Source organism: Amphiura filiformis, chromosome 19 (genome assembly GCF_039555335.1).
Source record: "Amphiura filiformis chromosome 19, Afil_fr2py, whole genome shotgun sequence".
NCBI classification, from domain to species: Eukaryota; Metazoa; Echinodermata; class Ophiuroidea; order Amphilepidida; family Amphiuridae; genus Amphiura; species Amphiura filiformis.
This window is the reverse complement of record NC_092646.1, coordinates 11,960,480-11,985,279: the sequence shown is the minus strand read 5'-3', so window position 1 is coordinate 11,985,279 and position 24,800 is coordinate 11,960,480. Positions and strand designations below refer to the sequence as shown.

Sequence of the window (24,800 nt, the reverse complement as noted above, 5' to 3'; positions counted from 1 at the left end):
GAAGTTTTCATTATCGATTGGACCAATTAGCAACATTGTTAGAACAATTTAACCACATAAAAAATTGGGGTGAATTATTTGCAAAGCTCCATTCTGATTGGTGATTAAAGTGAAGATATCACATAATTGACCAATCAGAGGCACTGAATGTTAAATCTGCAGGTAGTGCTCAGGGGGTTAATAGTAGATAATAGCTAGTCTTGTTATATCTCTTTTTTTCAGCTCGCTCCCAGAGAACCAAAGGCGTGGGCAGATTACTAGTAGTTATAATAGAAGGACATGACTTAAAACCCTCAAACAATGTTACAGGTATGTAGGGGTGTCTTGAGTATGGGGGTAGGGGTATGTGGGGGTACATTTGTTTTCACAGACAAGCATGGACCCACCTATTGTTTGATCAGCTCATAATTGGCTGGAATTGTTAGGCTTTTACTACTATGCCTAAAAATAGACCCACATTAAGAGTAATATACTGTAAAAGTCAATATTATCGCGAGAAGATATTTTCGTGATTTTGAAGATTTTGTCAATTGCACGAGAATTAAATTTCGCGGTTTTGATATTGATACAATAGAAACCTAATGCAAAAGTTTATTTTCGCGAGTTTTTATTTTCGTGATTTTATGTCCACTCGCGAATTCGCGAAAATAAAAACCTCGCGAAAATTTCTACTTTTACAGTAGTTGACATGTCTGATATATATTGTGTGTGTTATAGAATGTAGACAAAGTATAGGACTTGAATTGATGAATGGTGATGCTTCGGGTGATATGTCACAAGATAATCCTCGAAATAAATACATTGATATTAATCCGCAAGGTGATACAGCCAGCTGATTTCAAGCTGATCAAATTATAAGACATTTCACTCATAAAGTGCGGATCCACAGCAACTATGGACCTCCATGATAGTAAGTATACTTGTTTAGGGTGCTTTTTGAGACTTCATGGACAAAAAATATACCCCTCTGGCTGTCAATGAATAAAAGAACTTAAAATTGTTTGCAATAGTATAATGTTTTCATTGCAGTCCATTAATTACATTTTCTTGATCCCTTGTATTTTCAGGTCGTTCTGATCCATACTGTGAAGTACGCATGGGTTCACAGGAACACAAGACACGTGTGGTACAAGATAATCTCAATCCCGTGTGGGATGCGTCCATGCAGTTTACTGTGAAAGATTTGGAGCAAGATGTGTTGTGTATCACCGTTTATGATAGAGACTTATTTAGTCCCAATGGTAAGTTACAATACTGTCTGTAAATTTGGTGGAACAGATCCTATCTGTTATCAATTTTAAATATCTTAAATACAGAGACATTTTGCTCCACAACGCCATTTTCCCCAATGTTAGAGGCCATTCCTAACCGAAGAGTTCGCAAAGGTTATGGTATTATAAAATTGGAAGTTGAGATATCGGCTTTTAAACATATTATTGACAATGTTGAGAGTAGGAATTACCTTGAAAAAATGTCTCAAAAAATACAAGATGCCAGTTATATTCCAGTCTGAAACTATCAGACAATATTTTCAACATTATAATTCACAAATTTGGAAAAACCCAAATTGTGAAAAAATCACCCCTGGGTAGATTTTTGGCTATTTCTCCATTTATGCCCAAAAGTGTCTGCTTTTGATATACCACATCACATATATTAACCATTAGAACTACCTGCCGATTAGCCAATAAGAAGTTCTCATTATAAATTGGCCCAATCAGCAACATTGTTAGAATAATTTCACCACGCAAAAAAATTGGGGTGAATTATTTGCAAAGCTCCATTCTGATTGATGATTAAGTGAAAATATCATGTTATTGACCAATCAGAGGCAATGTTAGATCGGTAGTGCTCAGGGGGTTAATTAACCTGTTGTTATCAATTCCGTCTCCAAACAGACTTCCTTGGTAGAACAGAAGTACGGGTAGCTGATGTGAAGAAAGAAGCTAGCGGTAAAGGTCCTCTCACCAAACGTCTACTGCTCCATGAGGTCACTACAGGAGAGGTCGTCGTCAAGCTAGACTTGCACCTTTATGAGCAAAGATGACCTTTGCTTTCATAGGGTCAAAGATGATGTGGTGAATTATAATCTTGCCAATGTTTTTTTAGCAATAAGTGTTTGTCGATCAACGGTATAATAATTGATTATTATAGTATATATGTACAAATAACACGCTATTCCATTTGAAATCAATACACCCTAGTGGCCTGTATGGAAGACATGACTTTAATCTTCCACACAGGGAGTGTGAAATTCAAATGGGGTAACCTTATGGTAACTCCATTTGAAATCAATACACTCTGTATGGATGTAATGATGTTAATCTTCCACACAGGGGGTGTGAAATTCAAATGGTGTTACCTGACAATGACTCCATTTGAAATCTGCACCCCCTGTGTGGGATATTAAGGTCACATCGTCCATAGGGGGTGTATGGATTTCAACTGGAATAGCCTGATGTAACAAGTAAGAAGGCAGTATCTACGGTTTGATATACCATTTCGAGGGTTTAGGACCAGAAGGCCCTATCTGCAATAGCTGCCAGTTGCCATAAGTTTAGTTGTATACAAATTAGAATGCAAAAATTGTCAGAATTTGCAGAGGGCAGCTATTTGTAGATAGCCCCCTCTGGCTCTGAACCATTGATTTTTACTTTGGAGAACAAAATGTTGTAAATTAAAGAATATGATATAAGAATTATGAAAAATTATATAATTTAAATTTTTTGAAAATATATGAATATCTTGTTGGCTTTTTGGAGTGAAAGTTATATGTGCCAATTAAGTCAGGAGAGGATTTTGCCAAGAATTGTTACCAATTATGAAAGCCAAAGCTTATAATCAAGCCTTGCCGTCTAGATTTCAAAGGCGAGTGGTCAATCGCTCGCTACCTTGGTGATAGGCGAGTGATCGATTCACTCGCTGGTGGTTGAATCACTCGCTAGTGGTCGAATCACTCTCTAGGTCTGAAAGAGCAATCGGTATGACACACTTACGCACTGCTGACATCCTGTCTTTTAGAAATCAAGACTAATTTATTATGATAAATTGAATACATTGGAAGTGCTAAAACTTGAATGTAATTTAGATTCAATTTGGGTGATTCGCAGCGAGCGATATTTTTTGTCTATGGTGAGTGGAAAATCGCTTGCTAGAAATTGAGTTTGGGCGAGCGGTGGCGAGCGAGAGCGATCGCTCGCCTCAAATGGCAAGGCATGTATAATCATGGTAATATTGAATTGAATGTAAAACTGTGGCTTCTTTTGCCAAGCCTTTTATTTTACCCAGTTTGATATGTGCACCTGTATGTGATAGCTTTATTAGGTAGATGCTAACAGTGTCATTTTTGCCTGGTTTTAGGATCTTTCTCAGCATTCACATTGCTGTGTGGTTTTTATTCTGGAAGCTTAAATAAATTCGCACAATATTTAACCCCATGAGAACTACATGCCGATTGGCCAAAAAGAAGTTTTCATTATCAATTGGCCCAATCGGCAACAAGGTTAGAACAATTTCACCACACAAAAAAATTGGGTTGAATTATTTGCAAAGCTCCATTCTGATTGGTGATTAAAGTGAAGATATCATGTAATTGACCAATCAGAGGCAATGTTAGATCGGCAGGTAGTGCTCAGGGGGTTAAGGTTTGATCCAATGTGACACTCATAAGAAAAACATTCTTATTCCAAGTTTTGAGTTCAATTGCTCAATTGTTATTCTGAAGCAAAATTATATAAAGTTGCTCATAGAACAGTATGTAACTTATAAGTGTATTATTACCGCTAAACTACATATTTTTGCTTATACCACAAAGACAAACCACATTCCAGGCCTCACCGGGGTTATGAGAATAATATGGGCTTTCATCAGATACCAAAATATGCATTTTGTTGGAGGTTAAAGTGGGGGATAAGCATAGACTAATACAGACTATTTTCCAACAGTCTTAGTCCCTGTGCATTGTATGCTGTGAATTCTCGCATATTCATGAGGGCTGATCATTTGATCGTGCCTTGTCTAACAATCACGCCAGCGTTCTGTGCCATAGAGCATTACGTTTACGTGAAAGACCGTAAAATTATGTGGTACATACATATTAGTTTTGCCTGTCGCATTTCATGGAACGATCAGCCCTCATTAATAGCGGGTGATGCTGAGACTTTGACTGTTTGGAGTTTTTCTGTATCTCTTTAGTCCGTGATATGGGGATGAGACTGTCAATCGGGTCAAACACCTTTGATGCACTTCCCCACAGGGGTCACTCAAATATAAAAGTTATCAAAATCACTTTTTAAATCATGAAGGCAAAAAAGACTATTTTAACACTATAGGTATGTCTCAGACCCACAGCTTGTGAAGGATTTAAAACCACTAATTTAAAGTGTTAATCACACAATATGCTTGGTAACCCGAAAATGTAAACCTAAAATGGTGATGTTTTTTAGGTTCCATTCATCATTGTATCTTGAACACTGTTTCTTTTAGTTTATGATGACTGGTTGCCTGGGTGATCATTCTCTGTGGTGACGATTGACATACAATAGATATATGTGTCAATTGGCTATTCCAGTTGAAATCCATACACCACCTCTGGAAGACATGACTTTAATCTTCCATACAGGGATGGTGAATTTCAAATGGGGTTGCCTGAATGGGCGACTCCATTTGAAATCTACACCCCCTGTGTAGGAGATTAAGGTCATGTCTACCATAGGGGGTGTATGGATTTCAACTGGAATAACCAAATATATATATAAACAGTATTTCTCTTGTATCCTTTATGTATTATTCTATTGTTCCATAGTTATTGACTTTAGTATTTTTTCCAATATATTTTCATATACACATGCATGTACTGGCAGGATCTTTTCCATATATGTATTGGTCATAGCGGGTATTATATACCATATAGATTCCTGTCATCCGATTGGCTAAAAGTGGGGGCATTGTTTTAACTATGCCCTGTATTTGAGAGAATTTTACCAAAATGAACTATGCCCAGTCATGGTAACGAACTATTGACCGATGTACGTCCCGATCGAACTCTACACGAGCGATGGCATAGTTTGCATTACGCATGAGCGCGGACTCGCTGCCTGACAGTTGCAGTGATGTGATTGGTTTTTTTTTCTTTGTAAATTTAACCATGGCCTATGAGCAATAAAATAGGCCTTTTAACCAATTGGATTACAAAAATCTATATTATTAGGTATATAAAACAAATGTTGACTACTTTATTCGGGTCATGGTTAAAATTATAGGCCAGCAGTGATCTCAAAACCATGCTATGTGCACCTCGGGTCAATATTTGTATACTGTAAAGTAACCTAACACCCCATGCAGGGGCATAGCTAGGGTTTGTGGTGCCCTGATAGGGATTGGCACCATAATAGCTGGCTTCTTCAAATAATGACTCAAATTGAGAGTAAGATGAATTTTAGCCTTCTCATTATGATGGAACGTACAACTTTCACCGTTCAGAGAAAGTGCCGACTTGATCAAATTTAGTATATCTATACATTATAAATGTCCTAGAGATACGGATAGTCACAAGTAAATGTATATGTCAAATAAACACCAAAAAGTCAATGTTATGGTTTCCTGATGTGAAAGAGTGGGTTATTCCAGTTGCCATCCATACATCTCCTATGGAAGACATGTCCTTGATCTCCACGCAGGGGGTGTAGATTTCAAAATGGAGTCACCCATTCTGGTAACTCAATTTGAAATTCACACTTAAGGTCATGTTAACAAAGTTTAAGGTTGGTCTTAATCCTGTAATTATAGACACTTTTCTCTAATTATGGACACTTTTGGGCCTCGTAACCGCTAAATTGTTGGTCTAAAGTATGTAAAAGTATACGTATTGAAAATGTCAAAGAATTCATATGCGAAGTCAAATTTGGGCAAAAATACTCAATTTTGGAGAAAATCCCCAAAACCCATTTTAAAGTGTTTATTGGGATTTTCTCTAAAATTAAGCATTTTTGCCTGAATTTGACCCTCACAGATGGATTTATTTATAAAGTCTTTGTCATTCTAAATATATATACTTTTATATACTTTACTAAATATGTTTACTTTTATATAAGTTAGGCCAACAATTTAGCAGTTATTAGGCCAAAGAGTGTCCCGAATTCCTGGGTATTCCATAGGGGTGTGTACTGTGTATGGATCTCAAGCAACTGAAATAGCTCATGTTGTGTATTTTGAATAAGGTTTTGTAAACAGGGTGTATCTTAAAAAATGTTTCAGTTGTAAATAATTTTATTTTTATGAAGAAGGGAGCAAAGAAAATTTGGACTGTTGACCTCAGGTTTGCGAAGCTAGTGCTCTACCATCCGAGCTATCCAGCCCTATGATTGACTGTGATCCCAAATACATTTATCTTTGCTCAAGGGTCAGAGCCATGACACCTTGCTGTTGTGTGGCCGGGGATCACACCAACATTAGGCAAAAAAAAATTGTTGTGTTGCCCTCAACCGCCCCCCCCCAAAAAAAAAAATTGTTGTGTTGCCCTCAACCGCCCGACCCTAAATCCTGAAAAATCAGGGTCGGCTTTTTTTTTCTTTTTTTTTTTTTGGAATGATAATTTTTACAGATTTCACTTAAAATTAATATTTTATTGAAAGACTAGTCTTTAATTGATGTCTAACAGGTATCCAGAAGTCAAAATTGACGAATGTCCCCTAATTGAAGAAGCATTATTTAATATTTGAGAGGATTTAAAAAAAAAAAAAAATCCTGACCGTCCGACCCAACTTTCCCATTTTCCCACTTGAGGGCAACACAACAATATTTTTTTTTGCCTTACGATACAACCCGGGAAAATCGAAAGTAGAGGGGATCAATGAAGATGCTGCTTTTAAATAAAAATTAATCTTTTGATTGTTACATTTATTAAGATAAACGCTGTACAAATCAAGAAGAATATATATTTATGCCATAAACCATAAATTGAAGTAAATGTGCATTGCTTAGAAATATAAATACAGGGTATATATAACCATCATGATAAATGTTACTGGTCTCGTATAGCATTAGTACTTATGAAATCAAGTAGACCACAGACCAGACTATATGACCCAGCATGGTCTCATCCGCAAGGGCCAAGTTCAATATTCCCATTCACCAATCATAGCTCAAAGTTGACCTAAAATTGTAGAGGATGAGTTTTTGTACCCAGAAGTCAATCTATGGATGTATAATAGTCCATTTGGCTTCCTTGAGAAAGTGATATCAGTGCGTGCTCCAGTGGGCATATATAATTGAATACAGAATTAAAAAGACTGTGTATGACGTCCTGTTAACCAGACCAAAAATGCTGTATAGTGCAGGTCGGGAACCAATCAAGCCGCGCCTTTTCCCTGACGTCAGACACAAACTAGTCTTTTTTAATTTGGTCTTCAATTATAGTTGTGTGTGTTGACTCAAATACCCGGCATGCTTACATGCACAATCAAAAGCGGTGTATCCGTACACGCGTGAAGTAACTGCAAAGTACTGATGTCAATGCCTTAGAGGAACAGTGGCACAGCCAGGGGCAAGAGATTTTTAGGCCTTTTGCTATTTTTGACCATTTTTGTCAAAATGATGTTCCCCTTTGAAAGTTTCATTGCATTTCTTTGTCCTCCTCTCTGCCCCCTTTGGAAAACAAACACTGGCTACACTAAATGGACTATAGATGAACCAAACCTATATATAGTTTACTATATTCTACTTGTATTTTGTTGTAATATTCATGATACTTAAGCATTCCAAATGACTATTATAGAGCATTTGAATAAGAAAAATTTATGTATATCAGTTATTTTTCTATTATATGGAGAAAAAAAATTATAACCCACCTATATGAAGAAAAAAATAACAATGGGGTATATTCCATTTGACATCTGCCATATCATATGGAAGATTTAAAAAAAGTTTGCTACAGAGGGAGTACGTTATTCAAATGGAATTGTTTAGGATTGACTATTTTGAAACCCATACTAGTCTTGTACGAGGGGGTATCCAAAAGTTTTTGACATCACCCAGAAGTGAAAGAGCTATACCGATGAAATTTTGTCAGTGTAATCACTGGTCCTTATGTACATTATCGTCCAAAAATGGTCTCATAAGTATGTTTACTTTCTTCACAGGAGGCGCTAGATGGGAAGTAGGCGCATAACCTTTTCATGATAAGATCCTCCACTTTCTTGAGTTTTTTCACTGTGGCCGCATCATCCGTTAAGTGATGGACGTCCACTTCTTGGCTCATCTGTGCGGGACATGTGGCCAGTTTGGAAATTCCTTTTTCAAAAAGCAATAGTGCCATATGATGGGCAATCATCACCGTAGATTACTTTCATTTCATCATAGATTTTCTGAGCATTGTAGGCCTAACCCTTCAAATGCAGGAACTTAATCATGCTGCGTGCCTCAATTTTCACCATCTTTCAGGTTATGCGCCTACTGCCCATCTAGCGCCACCTGTAAAGAAAGTAAACATACTATGAGACCATTTTTGGACCATAATGTACATAAGGACCAGTGATTACACTGACGAAATTTCATCGGTATAGCTCTTTCACTTCTGGTTGATGTCAAAAACTTTTGGATACCCCCTCGTATATGGCTTAATCTATATCTTCCACAACTGGAAGTTAATACCCAATTGTATATTCTATTTGAAATCCATACTCCCTCTGTGGATAACTTCAGCTAAATCTTTTGCAGAAGGAGAATGAAGTTTGACATTAATTATTCCTTTGGTTTTGAATTAATCAAACATATTTATTGTATCAGACAATCAAGGGATGCACAGTGAAATTATGAATGTGTTATACCTGGAGCTCCATAGCTACTTTGTTTGACTTAGGAATGGCAAAGCTTGCATCTATAAAATTACAACTTATGCTTAATGGGGTACTACACCCCTGGCCAATTTTGTGCCTATTTTTGCATTTTTCTCAAAAATTATAGCGCATTGGTGACATGTAAGATATGTATATTATAGGGGCAAGGACTACAACTACTGCACTGAAAATTCAGCAACTCAAGGCAAGTAGTTATTGATTTATTGATCAAATATTGGTTTTCCCTCATTTTTGACTGTAACTCAACAACTGTTGTCTGTGCTGAAATACAATTTCCAGTGCAGTACATAGTTGTAGTCCTTGCCCCTATAATATACATATCTTACTTGTCACCAATGCGCTATAATTTTTGAGAAAAATAGGCACAAAATTGGGCAGGGGTGTAGTACCCCCTTAATTCACGTAAGTGTGTGCGAGTCGCACATTAAGCAAAGCACAACTAACATGTAGGGGCTGTGCACTGCGTGCACACTATTCTATATCAGGTAAGGGTGGATCCAGATGCCCGCCTCGTAAAATCGAACAAAATCAGTAAATTTATAGCCAATCATAGTCTCTATGCCCCCTCCCCCCATTGACTATCCTGGATCCGCCCCTGTCAGCCCACAAAAATAGTTCATGCACCATTTAGACTCGCCTAAATAATGGGTAAAATGTTTACAAATTTAGCTATTGAAAATAATTTGATACCAGGTATAGGTTTATTTTGATTAATAAGGTGCTGCAATGAGGCCCGATTGGGCAATTCCAGTCAAAATCCATACCCCCCTTATGGAAGACATGACTGTAATCTCCAAGAGAGTGTTAATTTCAATTGTTAACTGGGCGACTCGATTTAAAATCTAGACCTGATGTGTGGAAGATTAACGTCACATCTTCCATAGGGGTGTATGGATTTCAACTGGAACAGTGCATTCATAATGCGAGTTAATATACGTATCATAATTGTATCCGATCATTATTTTATGTATAAAATTGTTTTGTTTTTTGAAGAATTTGGAGTGTAGTTTCTACTTTATGTTGATTAAGGCTGTAACTCCATGTAAAGTATTAAACACATTTATCCAATAAAGTCATTATATAATACTTGTGATGAGTGGATGGCAGGAGCCTTATTTATCTAGTTTTAGCCATGGGGCTATCATTTTCTTTGGAGAGGGATCCCAAATATACTGGGGGGGTCATACATTTTTGGAGAAAAATGGGGGAAATCATAAAATTTTGATGACCAAAATGTAGGGAGTCACAAGATGACCACATATAGTGTGTTTATTTTATTCAAAAAGACTGATTCAATACAATTTAGATGGTAAGGTGTATCAGTGGTAGGGAGTCATAATATTTTAGTTGCCAAGAAAAAATGATAGCCCCAGTTTGAGCAATTTTGAACTTAATCCTCTGTGCAAAGTTCAATGACTTCACTAAATGGAAATACTGTTAAAATGCCTCTATAGCCTAGGTTAATCGGTACTATACGTACTATTACTGAATACTCTGCCAAATATGACAACTTTGCGCAATTGTAGTGCATGTGAACTGAAATCTCTTGCATTATTGGTAAGATTTCCCTTTGGCCCCAGGGGAGGGGGGGGGCACTCCAACTTTGGAGGTGATGCGTATGTAGGGCTGTTAAGACCCCCTTTTTCAGAGTCGCTGTCACCCAAAGACCCCATATTTTTTTCCGAACACATGTTCTGTCACCCGAAGACCCCATATTTTTTCATTTGATCTGTCACCCAAAGCAACTTTCATCTATCACTGATTTTGTCACTTATTTTGAAAAAACAAAGAAATTTGAAGCCATTTAGAACTAGAAATTTAATTTTCGAGGTTTCTGTTGCGCTGTTTCCGCCCTCACCCAAAGATTCCACTTAAAAAAGGTCATGTTCTCACCCAATGACCCCATATATTTTACATTTTGCTCTCACCGAATGCCAAAAATCATGCTCTCACCCAATGACCCCATATTTGTTTACATTTTGCTCTCACCATTCAATGCCCCTTATTGCGAAAGTGCCAGCCCTACACCTATATCCATTTCAAATTGAAGTGCCCCCACCTCCCCCCCCGGGCCTTTGGCATGAATCTGATTTCTTTCATGGTTAGTTTTGTAACCTGCCTTTGAGAAATTTTAACTTTGTTCAGGGCTAGTCTTGTTACTTGCATCTGAGAAAGTGTTTTCACAATATAAACATTTGGTATGGTTTCTCTTTGGTGTGAATCTTTTCATGTCTAGTCTTGTTACTTGTGTTTGAGAAAGTCTTCTCACAAATTACATTGGTATGGTTTCTCTTTGGTGTGAATCCTTGTTTAAATTATGTATAGTCTTGTGAATCCTTTCATGTATAATCTTATCACAATTATTAAATAGATATGATCTTTGCTGTGAATCCTTTCATGATTAGCCTTTGCTAACTGTATGTGAGAATGCTTTTTTACAATATTTACATTATGTAAGGTTTCGGCATGGTGTGAATCCTTTCATGTTCAGTCTTGTGACCTACTTGTCAGAACGTCTCTTCACAATATTGGTAAGGTTTCTCTTTGGTGTGAATCCTTTCATGTCTTGTTACTTGTATTTGAGAAAGTCTTCATAATATTTACATTTACATTTATGGTTTCTCTTTGCTGTGAATCTTTTCATGTCTAGTCTTGCTACTTGTATTTGAGAACGTCTTTGCACAATATTTACATTGGTATGGTTTCTCTTTGGTGTGAATCCTTTCATGTTTAGTCTTGTCTCCTGCCTGCGAGAAAGTCTTTCCACAATATTTACATTGATATGACTTCTCTTTCCTGTGAATCCTTTCATGAGTAGCCTTGCCACCTGTACGTGCGAAGGCCTTTTTACAATATTTACATTTGTAAGGTTTCTCCTTGGTGTGAATCCTTTCATGTTCAGCCTTGTGAACTAATTGTGAGAACATCTTTTCACAATATTTGCATTGGTAACGTTCCTCTTTGGTGTGAATCCTTTCATGTACATTCTTGTTACTTACATTTGAGAAAGTCTTTTTACAATATTCACATTGGTATGGTTTCTCTTTGGTTTCCCTTTCATGACTAGCCTTGTTACTTGTAGTGAAGAAAGTTTTTTCACAATATTTACATTGGTATCGTTTCTCTTTGGTGTGAATCCTTTCATGTCTTGTCTTGCTACCTGCATGTGAGAAACTCTTTTCACAGTATTTACATTGGTATGATTTCTCTTTGACGTGAATCCTTTCATGGCTAGTCTTGGTATTTGACTGTGAGAAAGTCTTTTCACAATATTTACATGGTAAGTTTTCTCTTTGGTGTGAATCCTTTCATGACTAGCCTTGTTACTTGTATTTGAGAAAGTTTTTTCACAATATTTACATTGGTATGGTTTCTCTTTGCTGTGAATCCTTTCATGTGTATTCTTGCTACTTGACTGTGAGAAAGTCTTTTCACAATATTTACATTGGTAAGGTTTCTCTTTGCTGTGAATCCTTTCATGTCTAGTCTTGCCATCTTTATTTGAGAAAGACTTTTCACAATATTTACATTGGTATGGTTTCTCTTTGATGTGAATCCTTTCATGGCTAGTCTTGTGACCTGCTTGTGAGAACGTATTTTTGCAATATTTACATTGGTGTGGCCTCTCTTTGGTGTGAATCCTTTCATGTCTAGTCTTGTTATTTGACTGTGAGAAAGTCTTTTCACAATATTTACATTGGTATGGTTTCTCTTTGCTGTGAATCCTTTCATGGTTAGTCTTGTTTCCTGGCTGTGAGAAAGTCTTTTCACAATATTTACATTGGTGTGGCTTCTCTTTGGTGTGGATCCTTTGATGTGTATTTTGTGCACTTGGACAAGAGAACCTCTTGTCACAATAGTTACATTGGTACAGTTTCACTTTGGTTTGAATCCTGTCAGGTACAGTCTGTTTACAGCTGTACCAGTGCTTGTGAGATGTTGCTCTATGTCTTGCCACATGTTTCCTATAATATGTGAAATCACTGTAAAATCGTCTACAGTAGATACATCTGTATGGTTGAAAACTATTTGCATAATTTGACTTAAATTGTACTTGATGTGTCCTGCCCTGTAAATGCTGCCATTGGTATCTAGTGTTCATGGCTCTGAAATAAGAAAGAAAATATACAGTGTTTTAGAACTAATTGCATGGATGAAAGCTAGATGAAGCTACTTCTTTAAGGGGAATTCACAGATTTGGTGTTTATATGGTGACCCTACTTACAGTTAAATTTAAGGATATATCATTTTGGCATGTCCCATGGTTCATATCATTAATCGCTTTTATATACCCCTGCTGGGACTACGATCACAAGTATATATTTTACTGGTGTTGAAGGTTACTTAATGTTGACTATTTTCTCTAGGCTCAGTATGACTGTATGAGCTTCCAACTAATCATCGAACAAGATGGCATAAACCCTATTACACTCACAGAACCGTATGCCTACGATAGTTTAGGTTGTGTTCACACTATGCCTGTTTTACCCTGGGTCCCGGGTACAACCCGGGTTAGACCCGGGTTGGTTATAAGTGTGAACAGGAAAAAACCTCAAAAAATCGACCCGGGTCAATTTTTTTCAACCTAGGAAAGAGTAGGTTAAAACCGGGTCAATTGTAGTGTGAACAGAAATTCACTGTTTGACCCAGCATTACTAGAAGTAAACGCAACCATTAACACCCCATTTCTATTGTGTCTGTCTGCACTGGGAAAAGAATGATTCAGTTCTTTGGCAATAAAATCAATAAACATCTATTCCTGAGATAAGAAAGTTATTTTCATGCAAACAAATTACTAGTATTATCGAATCAAGAAGTAACAATTATTTTTGTGAGTTTTTAACCCAAAACAGAAGCAACTAGATAAATTACATAAGGTGGAATTAGAAAATAAAATTTAAAAAATTAGCATAGTTAGGCCAGGAGCCTGTTATATATACCGGTAATAGTCAATGACATAATATGTATACGCCTGCATCATCAGTAGGCTTAGGTAAAATAATCAACCCGGGTCAATTTTCTTCATGAGAGTGGCTATAGTGTGAACAGAGATTTTTTGAACCCGGGACCCGGGTACAACCCGGATTAACTCGGGTCCTGGGTAAATAATCAGGCATGAGAATTTTCAGGTTTAAGCCTGAATTCAGGCTTTTTTGTTGTCCAAATTTCCGCACTTTCTTTTAATTTCAGCCCGTTTTTGGCCTTTTTAGCCCAATTTCACGCACTTTTTCAGGCTTTTTCAAACACTTCAGGTTTTTTCATGGCTAATCATTCTCATGCCTGAATAATTCATATGTGAACATGACCTAGGTAAAAGAGCCAGTGCAAAATTATATCTGAAGAATAATATCCAAAAAGTGTTCGAACACATTTTGTCCGGGATTGTAGGTCACACGTTGCTATGCAGTTTGACTAGCGAATGAGGTGCCAATGTGATTCTAGAGTTCAGTCTTTGATCAAGTAATCTAGTGTATGCCAATTGAGTTTGTCATCAAAATAAATAAATAAATAAATTTCGGAATTTATATAGCGCTTTTTCAGAGGATTCAAAGCGCTGTAATTTCGCTGTGTGGTGAATCATCACAATCAGATCGCATCAACTAGGCTAGTTGCAGCCCAACCTGGCGCAAACCTATCCGCACTTAGATTGTAACATCCACCCATTTTCTGCAGCTCCCCAAATTCCATTGGGTGAAGGAAGTTTTTGATAACGAAACAACTAATCACCGATTTTGAAAGCAGGAGGAAACCGGAGATCCCGGAGAAAACCTGCGAGAGCGAGCATGGATCGGGATAAACCAAGTGCACATGAGTCCTTGGGCAGCGCGGGCTTGAACCTGGGACCTCAGTGGTGCAAAGCGAGGAACTACCACTGCGCTAACTCGCCCTCCCTCAATCATAGTGTCAAGATATTTATATGAGGACACATGCTCCACATTACTACCCTTCACCACTAGGGTTTGGAGTTGTACTTGACGTCCGAAAATCAATTATCATTTCCTTAGTTTTGGAAACGTCTCAAGCTATGCAATGTTATTTTGCGTATCAAAATAACCAAATTGTTGAGACAACATGTCACATTATCCAATTCATTCCAAGGCATAGGTTTTTAAACCTTTAGACACATCTGCTTCTGCTTGAGAACATATTACAGTAGCACTGAGTAATTCAATTATTTTGATCATTTATCTTACAATTTAAAGCTACTTCATGAAAGTTGGGAATTCCCTTTACCGTGTAATCACAGTAAACAAAGTCAGGACTATTTATGTACTCGGAATCCCCTAGAATGTAAAGTGGATATTACATCATTTTGGAAATTCCCCAGGAAGTGGTGTAATATGAAAGGTTAATGTTTAAAAATTAGTCTTGGGAATTTCCAGATTACATCTTATTTTATAAAAGAGTGCTAATAGAACGGGACATTTATTTATGTTTATGTATCAGAAGATTATTAATCATGTTTTCTTGTGCACTCTGAAGTGAATTTGGGTGAAAGGTGTCTTTGGCCTTGATGACTCGGTAACAATATTTGACTCACGTTGCTGTTGAATCGCACCTGCTGTCCCAAATCTACAGAGTGTATACACATTATACACACATACAGATAATACAACTTCTCCCCCTGACAAATGTTTGAATAAATTAATGTTGTTTTAGCCGACAGAAAAAGCATAATATAAAAAACATGTTGTGCATCTTCAGTGTTTTAAGGAAATCCATTCAAGCTATTTTAAGTTAAGAGCAGTCCTGATGATATCATGCCATTGCAACTCAAGTTTTCAAATTTTGTTAACTGCTCTGAAACATGGGAAGCATCATTACATATTTAACACTGAAGATGCCCAACATGCCACAATTACCAGTCCTGTATTCACTATTTATAAATAGCTATTTATACATCACCATGGGGTACATGGTCTCAGCCATTACACTACATTGTACAACCAAAGTGTATCTAGATAAGCTCCATACAAATGCATAAGAAGACAATATGTCGGTATTCATGAATTTTCACAAAATGATATGTCAGAAGATTGGGGACCCTGTAACTTACATATGTTATGAGAAACTGATTTTAGAGAAAAAGTTACCGAAGCGTTTTAAAATTTACCGAGCGCCATTCATTTTATAATGGTTTTTATTCGGTAAAACACACCAAATTTTGAGCGACTTGTTGCTGAAGTCAACTGCCTTACCATTGAAAAGTACAGGAAGACCACCCACTGTGCTAGAGGTCAACTCTCCAGACATACTGGCGCCATAATGGCAACCTCCATTCCTCTCTGTCAAGAATTTATATACTGCGCCAATAAAATATCCTTACACTTAGAATAATAATCACAATTTCAAAACCGAACAATATTGAGGTAAATTTGTTTTTTTAATAGATGCACTATCTAATCCTGCACATTATGACACCAAATTGAACCCAATGTGACCTCCAGAAGTAAAGTTACAAGCAATTGAATAGACGAAGGTCCAGTTTTAAAAGTCACAAACTGGCCTATATAAGGCGCAACAAAGAGACAACGCAGTTTCTTCAATGAAGCGTTAATGTTTTCTGCTGTTTCAGTGTGCATGTTTTCATCGTTGATGGTTTGGTGGACTGTCATGTAGATGTAAGCGTGATCCTAAAAATGCCTTTCACATTGACCAAAACTAATTACAAGACCTCTTCTACATTGAGACTGGCTTTCCCTTTTAAAGGGAATTTTATTATTTCAGTTTTTACTTTGTACTTTTCATAACTTTCATGTTATTTGTCAGTTCTTTTGTTTCAGTTTACTTTTGTTCCTTTTGTTTTAAATTAAAGCCAAACGCATAAATTTAATAGCCATTTAGCACTCTCAAACCAGATGTCTAGTCTGTAGAGTTTTGAATAGGCCAGTTTGTCACTTTTAAAACTGGTCCTTCATCTAATCAAATGCTTGTAACTTTGCTTCTTGAAGTCACATTGGATTCAATGTGGTGTCATAATGTGCAGGCTTAGATAGTGCATCTATTAAAAAAACAAATTTACCCCAATATTGTTTAATTTGGAAATTGTGATTATTTTTCCAAGTGTAAGGATACTTTATTGGCGCAGTATATATTGCTATTTATACATAGTGAATACAGGACTGATTACATAATCGGTTGAAAAAACATTTATGAGGGGAAACTGTTAAAAGTTGTGTTACCTGTATGTACAAGGGCACTTCGTGAACACACATAATCTTGGGCCATGTAAAATCACGGACGTCACTTCATTACCAAATACAAGGGGAAACAAAGTATTACCTGCAATTTTTTGTCACATTGTGTCAACAGTGATTTGAGAAATAAAAGTTATCAAAACATAATGTTATTTGTGAAGTGTTTACTTGTGTGATTCAATGAGTAACATTACAGCAGAGCATACAAGCTACCAGTTCCTGGTTATTTGAATACTGTTCTACTCAGTGCTTTGAAAGAAATGAATAATATAGCTGGCTTAAATCTTTCAAGTGGAAAAATGCACAAGGCACATAATTTGTGAGAAGTCCAACTATGGATTAGCTCACAGATTTATTTGGTGTTTGTTTAGGCTAAAAAACGGCAAATTCATTTTTTTAAACTTTTTGCTTACACAATAAACGAATATAATTATAAGACCCCATTTTTGCCAAAACCACATACCTTTGCAAAATATGTCATTTTGCATGATTATGTAAAATTACATACTTTTCCAAAAGTGTGTGCTTTTGCTTATACAACTTAGTATATACTATATTAATAAACGTATATAGGCCTAAGACCCAGGCGCGGATTCAGGGGGGCCCGGCGGGCCTGGCCCCCCCTCCTCCCAAAAAAAAAAAAGAGGAAAGGAGAGAAGAGAAGAGAAAGAGGAGAAAAGGAGAAAAAAAGAAGAAAAAGGGAGAAAAGGAGAAGGAAAAGGTTAAATTGCACGTATAGTAGGCCCATGCCTAAATCGCAGTCGGGTCAGTCTATATAGGTATGTGATTATTTTGCTTGAAGGCGGGTCCTCTGCCTAAAAGCATGTGAAAATTACGGCGGGCCCACCGATATGTAGGGCCCGTCACATTTTGTCACCAAATTCAGTAGGCCTATTAAGACGGACTCCGAGCCGACTTCAATTCAACACCATGCATGCTTTAATTGCGAATCTCAAGTCTTAGGCCTATAAAGTGTCAGTGTTACATTTAAAATTTTACAAACCTTTTTTGTTTTAAAACGCAATGATAGTGTAAAATGGTCCACCAAATGGCTTCAATTAGGTCTTCATTTTGCAAAAGTTTCTCACTTCTGAGGGGGGCATATCCCCCCTCAGACACCCCCCTGTGTGCGCAACTTTATGTTTACATCTAAAGCAATATAGGGTAATTTATTTATAAAGGTTAAAACTTGTCCACACTAATGGCTTCAATTGGGCTGTTTTTCTCAAATTTTAGGCTTTTTCAAACCAAAATTTTACACAATAATAGTGACAAAATGGTCCACCAAATGGCTTCAAATGGGTCTACATTTTCCAAAAGTTTCTAACTTCTGAGGGGGCACATCCCCTCAGACACCCTCTACGTCGCGCAAGCAGTCCGGATGATAGCCGCTTCGCGGCCATTACTTACATTTCTTTTTCAAAAATTGGGCCCCCCCCCCCCTCTGACTGCTCTGGATCCGCCACTGCTAAGACCTAATGTCTTACAGTACATTATGCTTTCGGTGGTGGTTTATGCACCGCTTTTTACCCCCATTTTTGCCAAAACCACATACTTTTGCAGAATATGTCATTTTGCATGATTATGCAAAATTACATACTTTTCCAAAATTGTGTGCTTTTGCTTATGCAACTAAGTATATACTATATTAATAAACGTACAAGACCTAATGTCTTATAGTACCTTGTATTTCTGGCGGTTGTTTATGCCACCTCCCCCCCCTCCCTCCGTTTTTGCCAAAACTACATACTTTTTCAAAATATGTCATTTTGCAGGGTCATAATGGTTATACAAAATTACATACTTTTCCAAAAAGTGTGTGCATTTGCTTATGCAACTTAGTATATTCTATATTATTGAATGTATATAAGACCTAATGTCATATAGAACATTATATTTCTGGTGGTGGTTTATGCCCCCCCCCCCTGTTTTTGCCAAAACCACATACCTTTGCAAAATATGTCATTTTGCATGGTTATACAAAATTACATACTTTTCCACAAGTGACAGGTCCCGGTGACAGGTGTGTGATTTTGCTTATGCAACTTAATATATACCCCCCCGTTATTGCCAAAAACACATAGGCTACTTTTGCAAAATAGGCCTATGTCATTTTGCATGGTTATACAAAATTACATACTTTTCCAAAAGTGTGTGCTTTTGCTAATGCAACTTAGTATATTCTATATATTAATAACAATAATAATAAACGTATTATAAGACCTTTCTTACACATTACATTTCTGTTGGGGGTTTATACACCGCTTTTTACCCCCCCCCTGTTTTTTGCCCAAACCGTGTGCTTTTGAAAAATACGTCATTTTGCATGATTATGCAAAATTACAGACTTTTAAGTGTGCTATCTGCATATATTATATGCAACTTAGAATATAATAGGCCTATATTAATAAATATATAATAAGACCTTATGTCTTACAGTACATTACATTTCCGGTGGTTGTTTATGCAGCACTTTTACCCCTAATTATGCCAAAACTTAACATACCGTACTCAATTGCAAGATATGTCATTTTGCATGATTAGGTCTATGTAAATTAACATATTTTTCCAAAAGTGTGTGCTTTGCATAATGCAACTTGGTATAGGCCTATAATAGGCCTACTATATTAATAAACGTATCTTTGGCCTATAGTACATCATCGTGGTTTATGCCCCCCCCCCCAACGTTTTTGCCCATAGTTTTTTACCCGTAGTCTTTCACACAGCGTGCCCAGGGCCGGATTTACCATAGGGCCAGATGGGCCCGGGCCCAGGGCCCCCAAATATTGGGGGCCCCCAAATTTGCCCTGTGCAGGGTACATCTTCCATTTATGCCGAAAAACACCATGTTAGGGTACAAAAAATGCAAAATTTTGCGCGCTTCGCGCGCACTGGTCCATTATCACTGATTATATAGCAAATTTCAACTTCAATTTGGGTGAAATAGTCTAAAATTGAAATTTTTTGCGCGCTTCGCGCGCAATTATCCTAGTAAAATCTAAACACTTGGCAACTTGGGAGCACATGCCTTCTTCACGATACGTTTGGGGCCTCCAAATTTTGGCCTGGCCCAGGGCCCCCAAAAAGGTAAATCCGGCCCTGAGCGTGCCAAATCTAATAAGTAAAATTGGAATGAGAAAAGTATTAGGCCAACATGTGTAGCCAAATCTCAGTTTGGAAGGGATATAAGCGAGAGATGAGACTGTTTTGAATCGTTTCAAACACCAAATTGCCTGGAATAGGCCCTACCTCCAGCTTCCTGCATAAAGCTCCGTGGAATGAATGGTAACGGCGCATTATTAAGTGGTGTGCTCCCGCTTTGGTAGTATGGGTGCACTACACTAAATCCTTCCGCATTTGGTGTAACCCTTCATAGTTCCGGTAAAAAATAGCACCTGTGCGAAATATATCGGCGTCCCGAGGGAACCAAATTTGAGTGACTCTTGGTTGTTTTGATAAAAAGATAGAATAGGAGCTCAACATTACATATCTGTTCAGAAAATTTTCTGAATCGAATGTGCATGGGTAATAGGCCCTCGGAACAATATCATGGCCGGAACTGGTAAGGAGGCGAGCGTGTCGGCTGAAATTCGGGATGGCGCTGTTCAGGAGTTCGTATCTCTCAAGTTTGTCTTAACTTGTCCCAAAAAATTAAATTTAAATAAAAGTTTAATCTTTATTTAAGACATTGGTTTGATCAAAATATTAAAAATGTTCTTACATGGGGTAGAAAAACAAACTTATTTTCTTGTATTTTCCCGTGTATTTCAATGGGACGATTATTTAGTGGTGTGTGTCCGTATGCGCCCTGATTCCCTATAGCCAGCCCGTGTGCTTTCTATACAAAACATCTTTTTTTGTATACGTACTGTAAAGTACGGTAAAGTATGATGTTTTGCTTATGCAAAACTACATGTTTTGCGTAAGTGTGTTTTGCATATGCAAAACTACATACTTTTACAAAGTATGTACTTTTGCATATGCAAAACATCATATTTTGCGTAAGTATCTGCTTTTGCACGCAGCACCGGGATTGTGCAGCAAAATTTATATATTTTGTTCAACTTTGTGATTATATTGTAAACGTTTCCGTCGAAAAATATTTTTTCCGTCGTCAAATACTTTCAAAATTTGTTCCTCCATGTGTAGTAATTTTACTATTCAATTAAAGCCATAATTATAACATTTTCATACAAAATAGATTAGTATTTCTTAGCCATAAAATGTTTGCTTTTTCTGTCAGATATATCACCTTTTAAGTTTGAACCGAACAACTAAGGCAAAGCAAAAAAAAAAAAATGAATTTACTACCAGCGCCAATGGCGCCAATACGTATCACTCCTTCCGTTACGGTACGATCTTTTGTTGTGTAGATCACCGTCCCGCACGCCATGCACTAACAGTGTTATGAACATCGCGTAGGCCTATGCGTTGGACTAATATTTCCATCGTAACAACGACGGTTCCTGCGTTTTATTCAACATCTCGGATTTAGATAAAACTACAGCACCTAGGGGCTTGATTTTTTTCAGGGTATGTTGATTTAATACAGTACAATATAATCGTGTAAAAGAACAGAATTTTGAAAAGTATTCAGGGCGTCCTCCTCAGCAAATGTTATAATATGGCTTTAATACTTACTATCATTTTCAATGGTATGAGGATTTAGTCACGCTTGCTGCTCTTGATATGTCGTGCTCGTGAGTCAGGTGCGTAGACAGGGTGTCCCAATAAAAACAGAACCCTCATGGCAACCTCTTTTTCTCCTATTTTTGAACAGTTAATCAAATATATTTTGGTATGTAAAGAAACCTTTATTCGTTAGCTTTAATAAACCGAAAGAAATATTTCACAATCAGCTCAAAACTTTTGAAGAAATGTACCCGTTTTTCACTTTGCCCACGGAGGAGGTTTGGCAATTCAACGATTGAAAAGGACTAGGGCCTACACGTACCATGCATGAATATTAGGGATTCCACAATGATTACTTACAAAATAACGAACTTGATTAGGGAATGGGCTTTACCGATGAGCTTTGGATTGTGTTAAGTGTCATGAACTTGTGGGCAAAATGGATATAGGATAGGACTTCTCTTGCCATACTTGCAATTGAATATATGAATACAAAACCCACCCAAGTCCACACATTGGCCAAATTGATTTAAGCATGGGAAAGTGTTGCTATACATAGGCCTGTCATATATGAAAGAACAACTCAAATTCATCCTCTGTGTCTATTGCTTGCTTACTTGCTTAATTCGAGTGGTGTCCTCGAACTGTGATGGCTTTCCACAACTTCCTGTCCTCCATTGCTGTCTTGAAGTCTGTTGCCTCCAGTCCAGTGTCATCTTCCAGAATGTCAATGTAGGTCAGAGCAGGTCTTCCAGGTTTCCGCCTCCCATGCTTTAATCCAATGAACCATTTTTGATGCGGGCTCCTCGCTTCTGGAACAGTGGCCAGCAAACCGGGTTCTTCTTTCCCTGATCTTGTGGCTTATTTTGGGAATATCTCCATATAGGTTTGCATTTGACATATGTTCCTTCCAATGTACATTCAGAACAGTTCTTAGCATGCTGGTGTAACAGCCATCCAGACCCTTTGCAAGTTTAGGGGTGATGGTCCATGCTTCGCAACCATAAAGCAGCACTGTTGCAGCAAAGATTCGGAGCTTGAAACTCCTGGTAAGAGTTGACCTCCAGATTTTCTTAAGTTTTAATACTGCACGCCCTCCATGCTGCTGCTTTACGTAACTTTACATCCCTTTCAGTGCTTTTCATCCAAGCGCCTATGTACTTGAAGTCATCTACCTCCTCTAGTACTACACCCTCATTTGTTGTGATGTTTTCTCTTCTGTTATTGTAGGACATATAGGCCTACTTTGTTTTACTTCCATTCATCTTCAGGCCCACTTTAGCAGCTGAAGTCTCCACTCTATGAGGAAGTTCCTGTGCTTGGTGTATTTCCTCAGACAACAATGCAATGTCGTCAGCAAAATCAAAGTCTGTCACCACGACTGGGCCAACTCTCCTACTTCGTCTCTTTTCCAGATGGAATCCTAGCTCCTGTCTATTGAGCATGTGAAAAATAGCATGTATGAAAGAATCAACCCAAGTCCATGATTTGAAATCCAGTATGCGTTGATTGAAATCCAGTATGTATAAAAGTCCACTTGTAACACATTCATTGCTGGAGAGTGACTTTTGAAAAAAAAATGGGTTTAATCAAGGAAAGTGTGTGGTTTATATTACATGACAGAATGCTTATCAACATTATACATGTGTGCTTTATTTTGTATTATCTTACTATTGGCAATCCCATTCCAACATTATTGTCTTTGTATATGATTAAAAAAACCACCCAAGTCCAGAATTTAAAATGAACCCCACGAAGTCCCTGAAATGCTAAACGTCATACCTAATACAGTTTAACCCACCCATTTGCACATACAACTTACCATATTGACCAGGTAAATCTAACTAAAGAAATTAAAATGATACACAGGTTTTTTTTCTCAAAATCACTTCCCATGGACTTGGGTGGGTTTTGGATTCATGTATTCAACCCGGTATTCAATTACATTTTCTTGGTTATTTACGCCTAGGCCTATTTGTTTTATTATGTGTCTAACTTTCTTACTTTGCTGTTTCTTGCTTTCTTTTTTTTTTATTTACAACAAGTCATTTTCTCTTTTTGGGATAAAAAATGTGCTGCTTTGCCCTCTACCCTGTTGCCTCCTTGATGCAATGAGGACCAGGGCTGAGAAAAAACTCGAAATTAAGTAGGCTATTACAAATTTATGTTTTTTAAACATATGGATAAAATCAGCCGCTTCTTTTTTATATATTAGTAAATTGTGATATTACAATCCTCATGTATATCAATATCATGAGAAATATTAGGCCTAAAAATAAATAACTAATTTGAGGTTATAATTTCATCGTGATCAATTGAGACTAGCATATAAACCGTGTTAAGTCCACAAGCTCATGTATCTGATTTCCCTGTGTGATTATAGCCGTGTTCGCACAGTCGGATTTAAGTCACTTAATACCGATAATAAGTCACTAATACCGGTTATAAGTCGCTTATTACCGGTAATAACTCACTTATATCCGAATGTGTGAATACGACTATTGTATTGCAATCTATAATTTATGTTGGCGGAATATCGATTTTAAACGTCTTATTTTCCCCCAAAAAGGGTCATTTTCATTGTCCTCATAATATTACCTTGCCAATGATATGATGTTGTCCGAGCAATATACCTGACCTTTAACGCTAATTTACCGGTTGATTAACTGCCATTTTTAATTTGCCGGTAAATTAACAACACTGATATATTTATCTTTGTTTGTTAGACCTCCGCACTTTGTTGTTATGTTGGGGTGTGGGTGTGTGTAGGGGGGTGTGTGTTTATTTTTTGTAAGGTGGTTCAACACTTTTGCAGGCATTTTCCTTTTGTTGCATCTCCTCCATCTTGTTTTAAAAAAAAATTATTTTGGTGTTAATTAAGTATTCTTCATACACTCTTAGAACCACATAACCACTTGTATTTGAGAGGTTGTTGCGTCTAATGCACTCCCCATCGGGGCTCGTGCATTGGACGCACCAACATCTCGGTACGCATGCATTATTTTGTAAAATTTCACTCTCAACAAGTAAGACGCATTCATTAACCTATAATTTGTATTTTTGATGGAAACAAATTGAATTAAATTGAAAAATTGAATTGAATTGAAAAATATAT

At 37.2% G+C, this 24,800-nt stretch overlaps 1 protein-coding gene across 2 annotated transcripts in view; it reads left to right on the top strand.

Moving 5' to 3' along the window:
* The window catches only part of LOC140140922 (intersectin-1-like), a 99,168-nt gene extending 89,199 nt beyond the window's left edge, over positions 1–9,969 (top strand). For both annotated transcript variants that reach the window (XM_072162682.1, XM_072162681.1), the window contains 3 exons: positions 223–309; positions 1,068–1,241; positions 1,899–9,969. In XM_072162682.1, the coding sequence (XP_072018783.1) occupies positions 223–309; positions 1,068–1,241; positions 1,899–2,047 (410 nt within the window). In that variant the 3' untranslated portion in view covers positions 2,048–9,969. The remainder of the gene's footprint in view (positions 1–222; positions 310–1,067; positions 1,242–1,898) is intronic.
* The last annotated feature ends 14,831 nt before the right edge of the window (positions 9,970–24,800 follow it).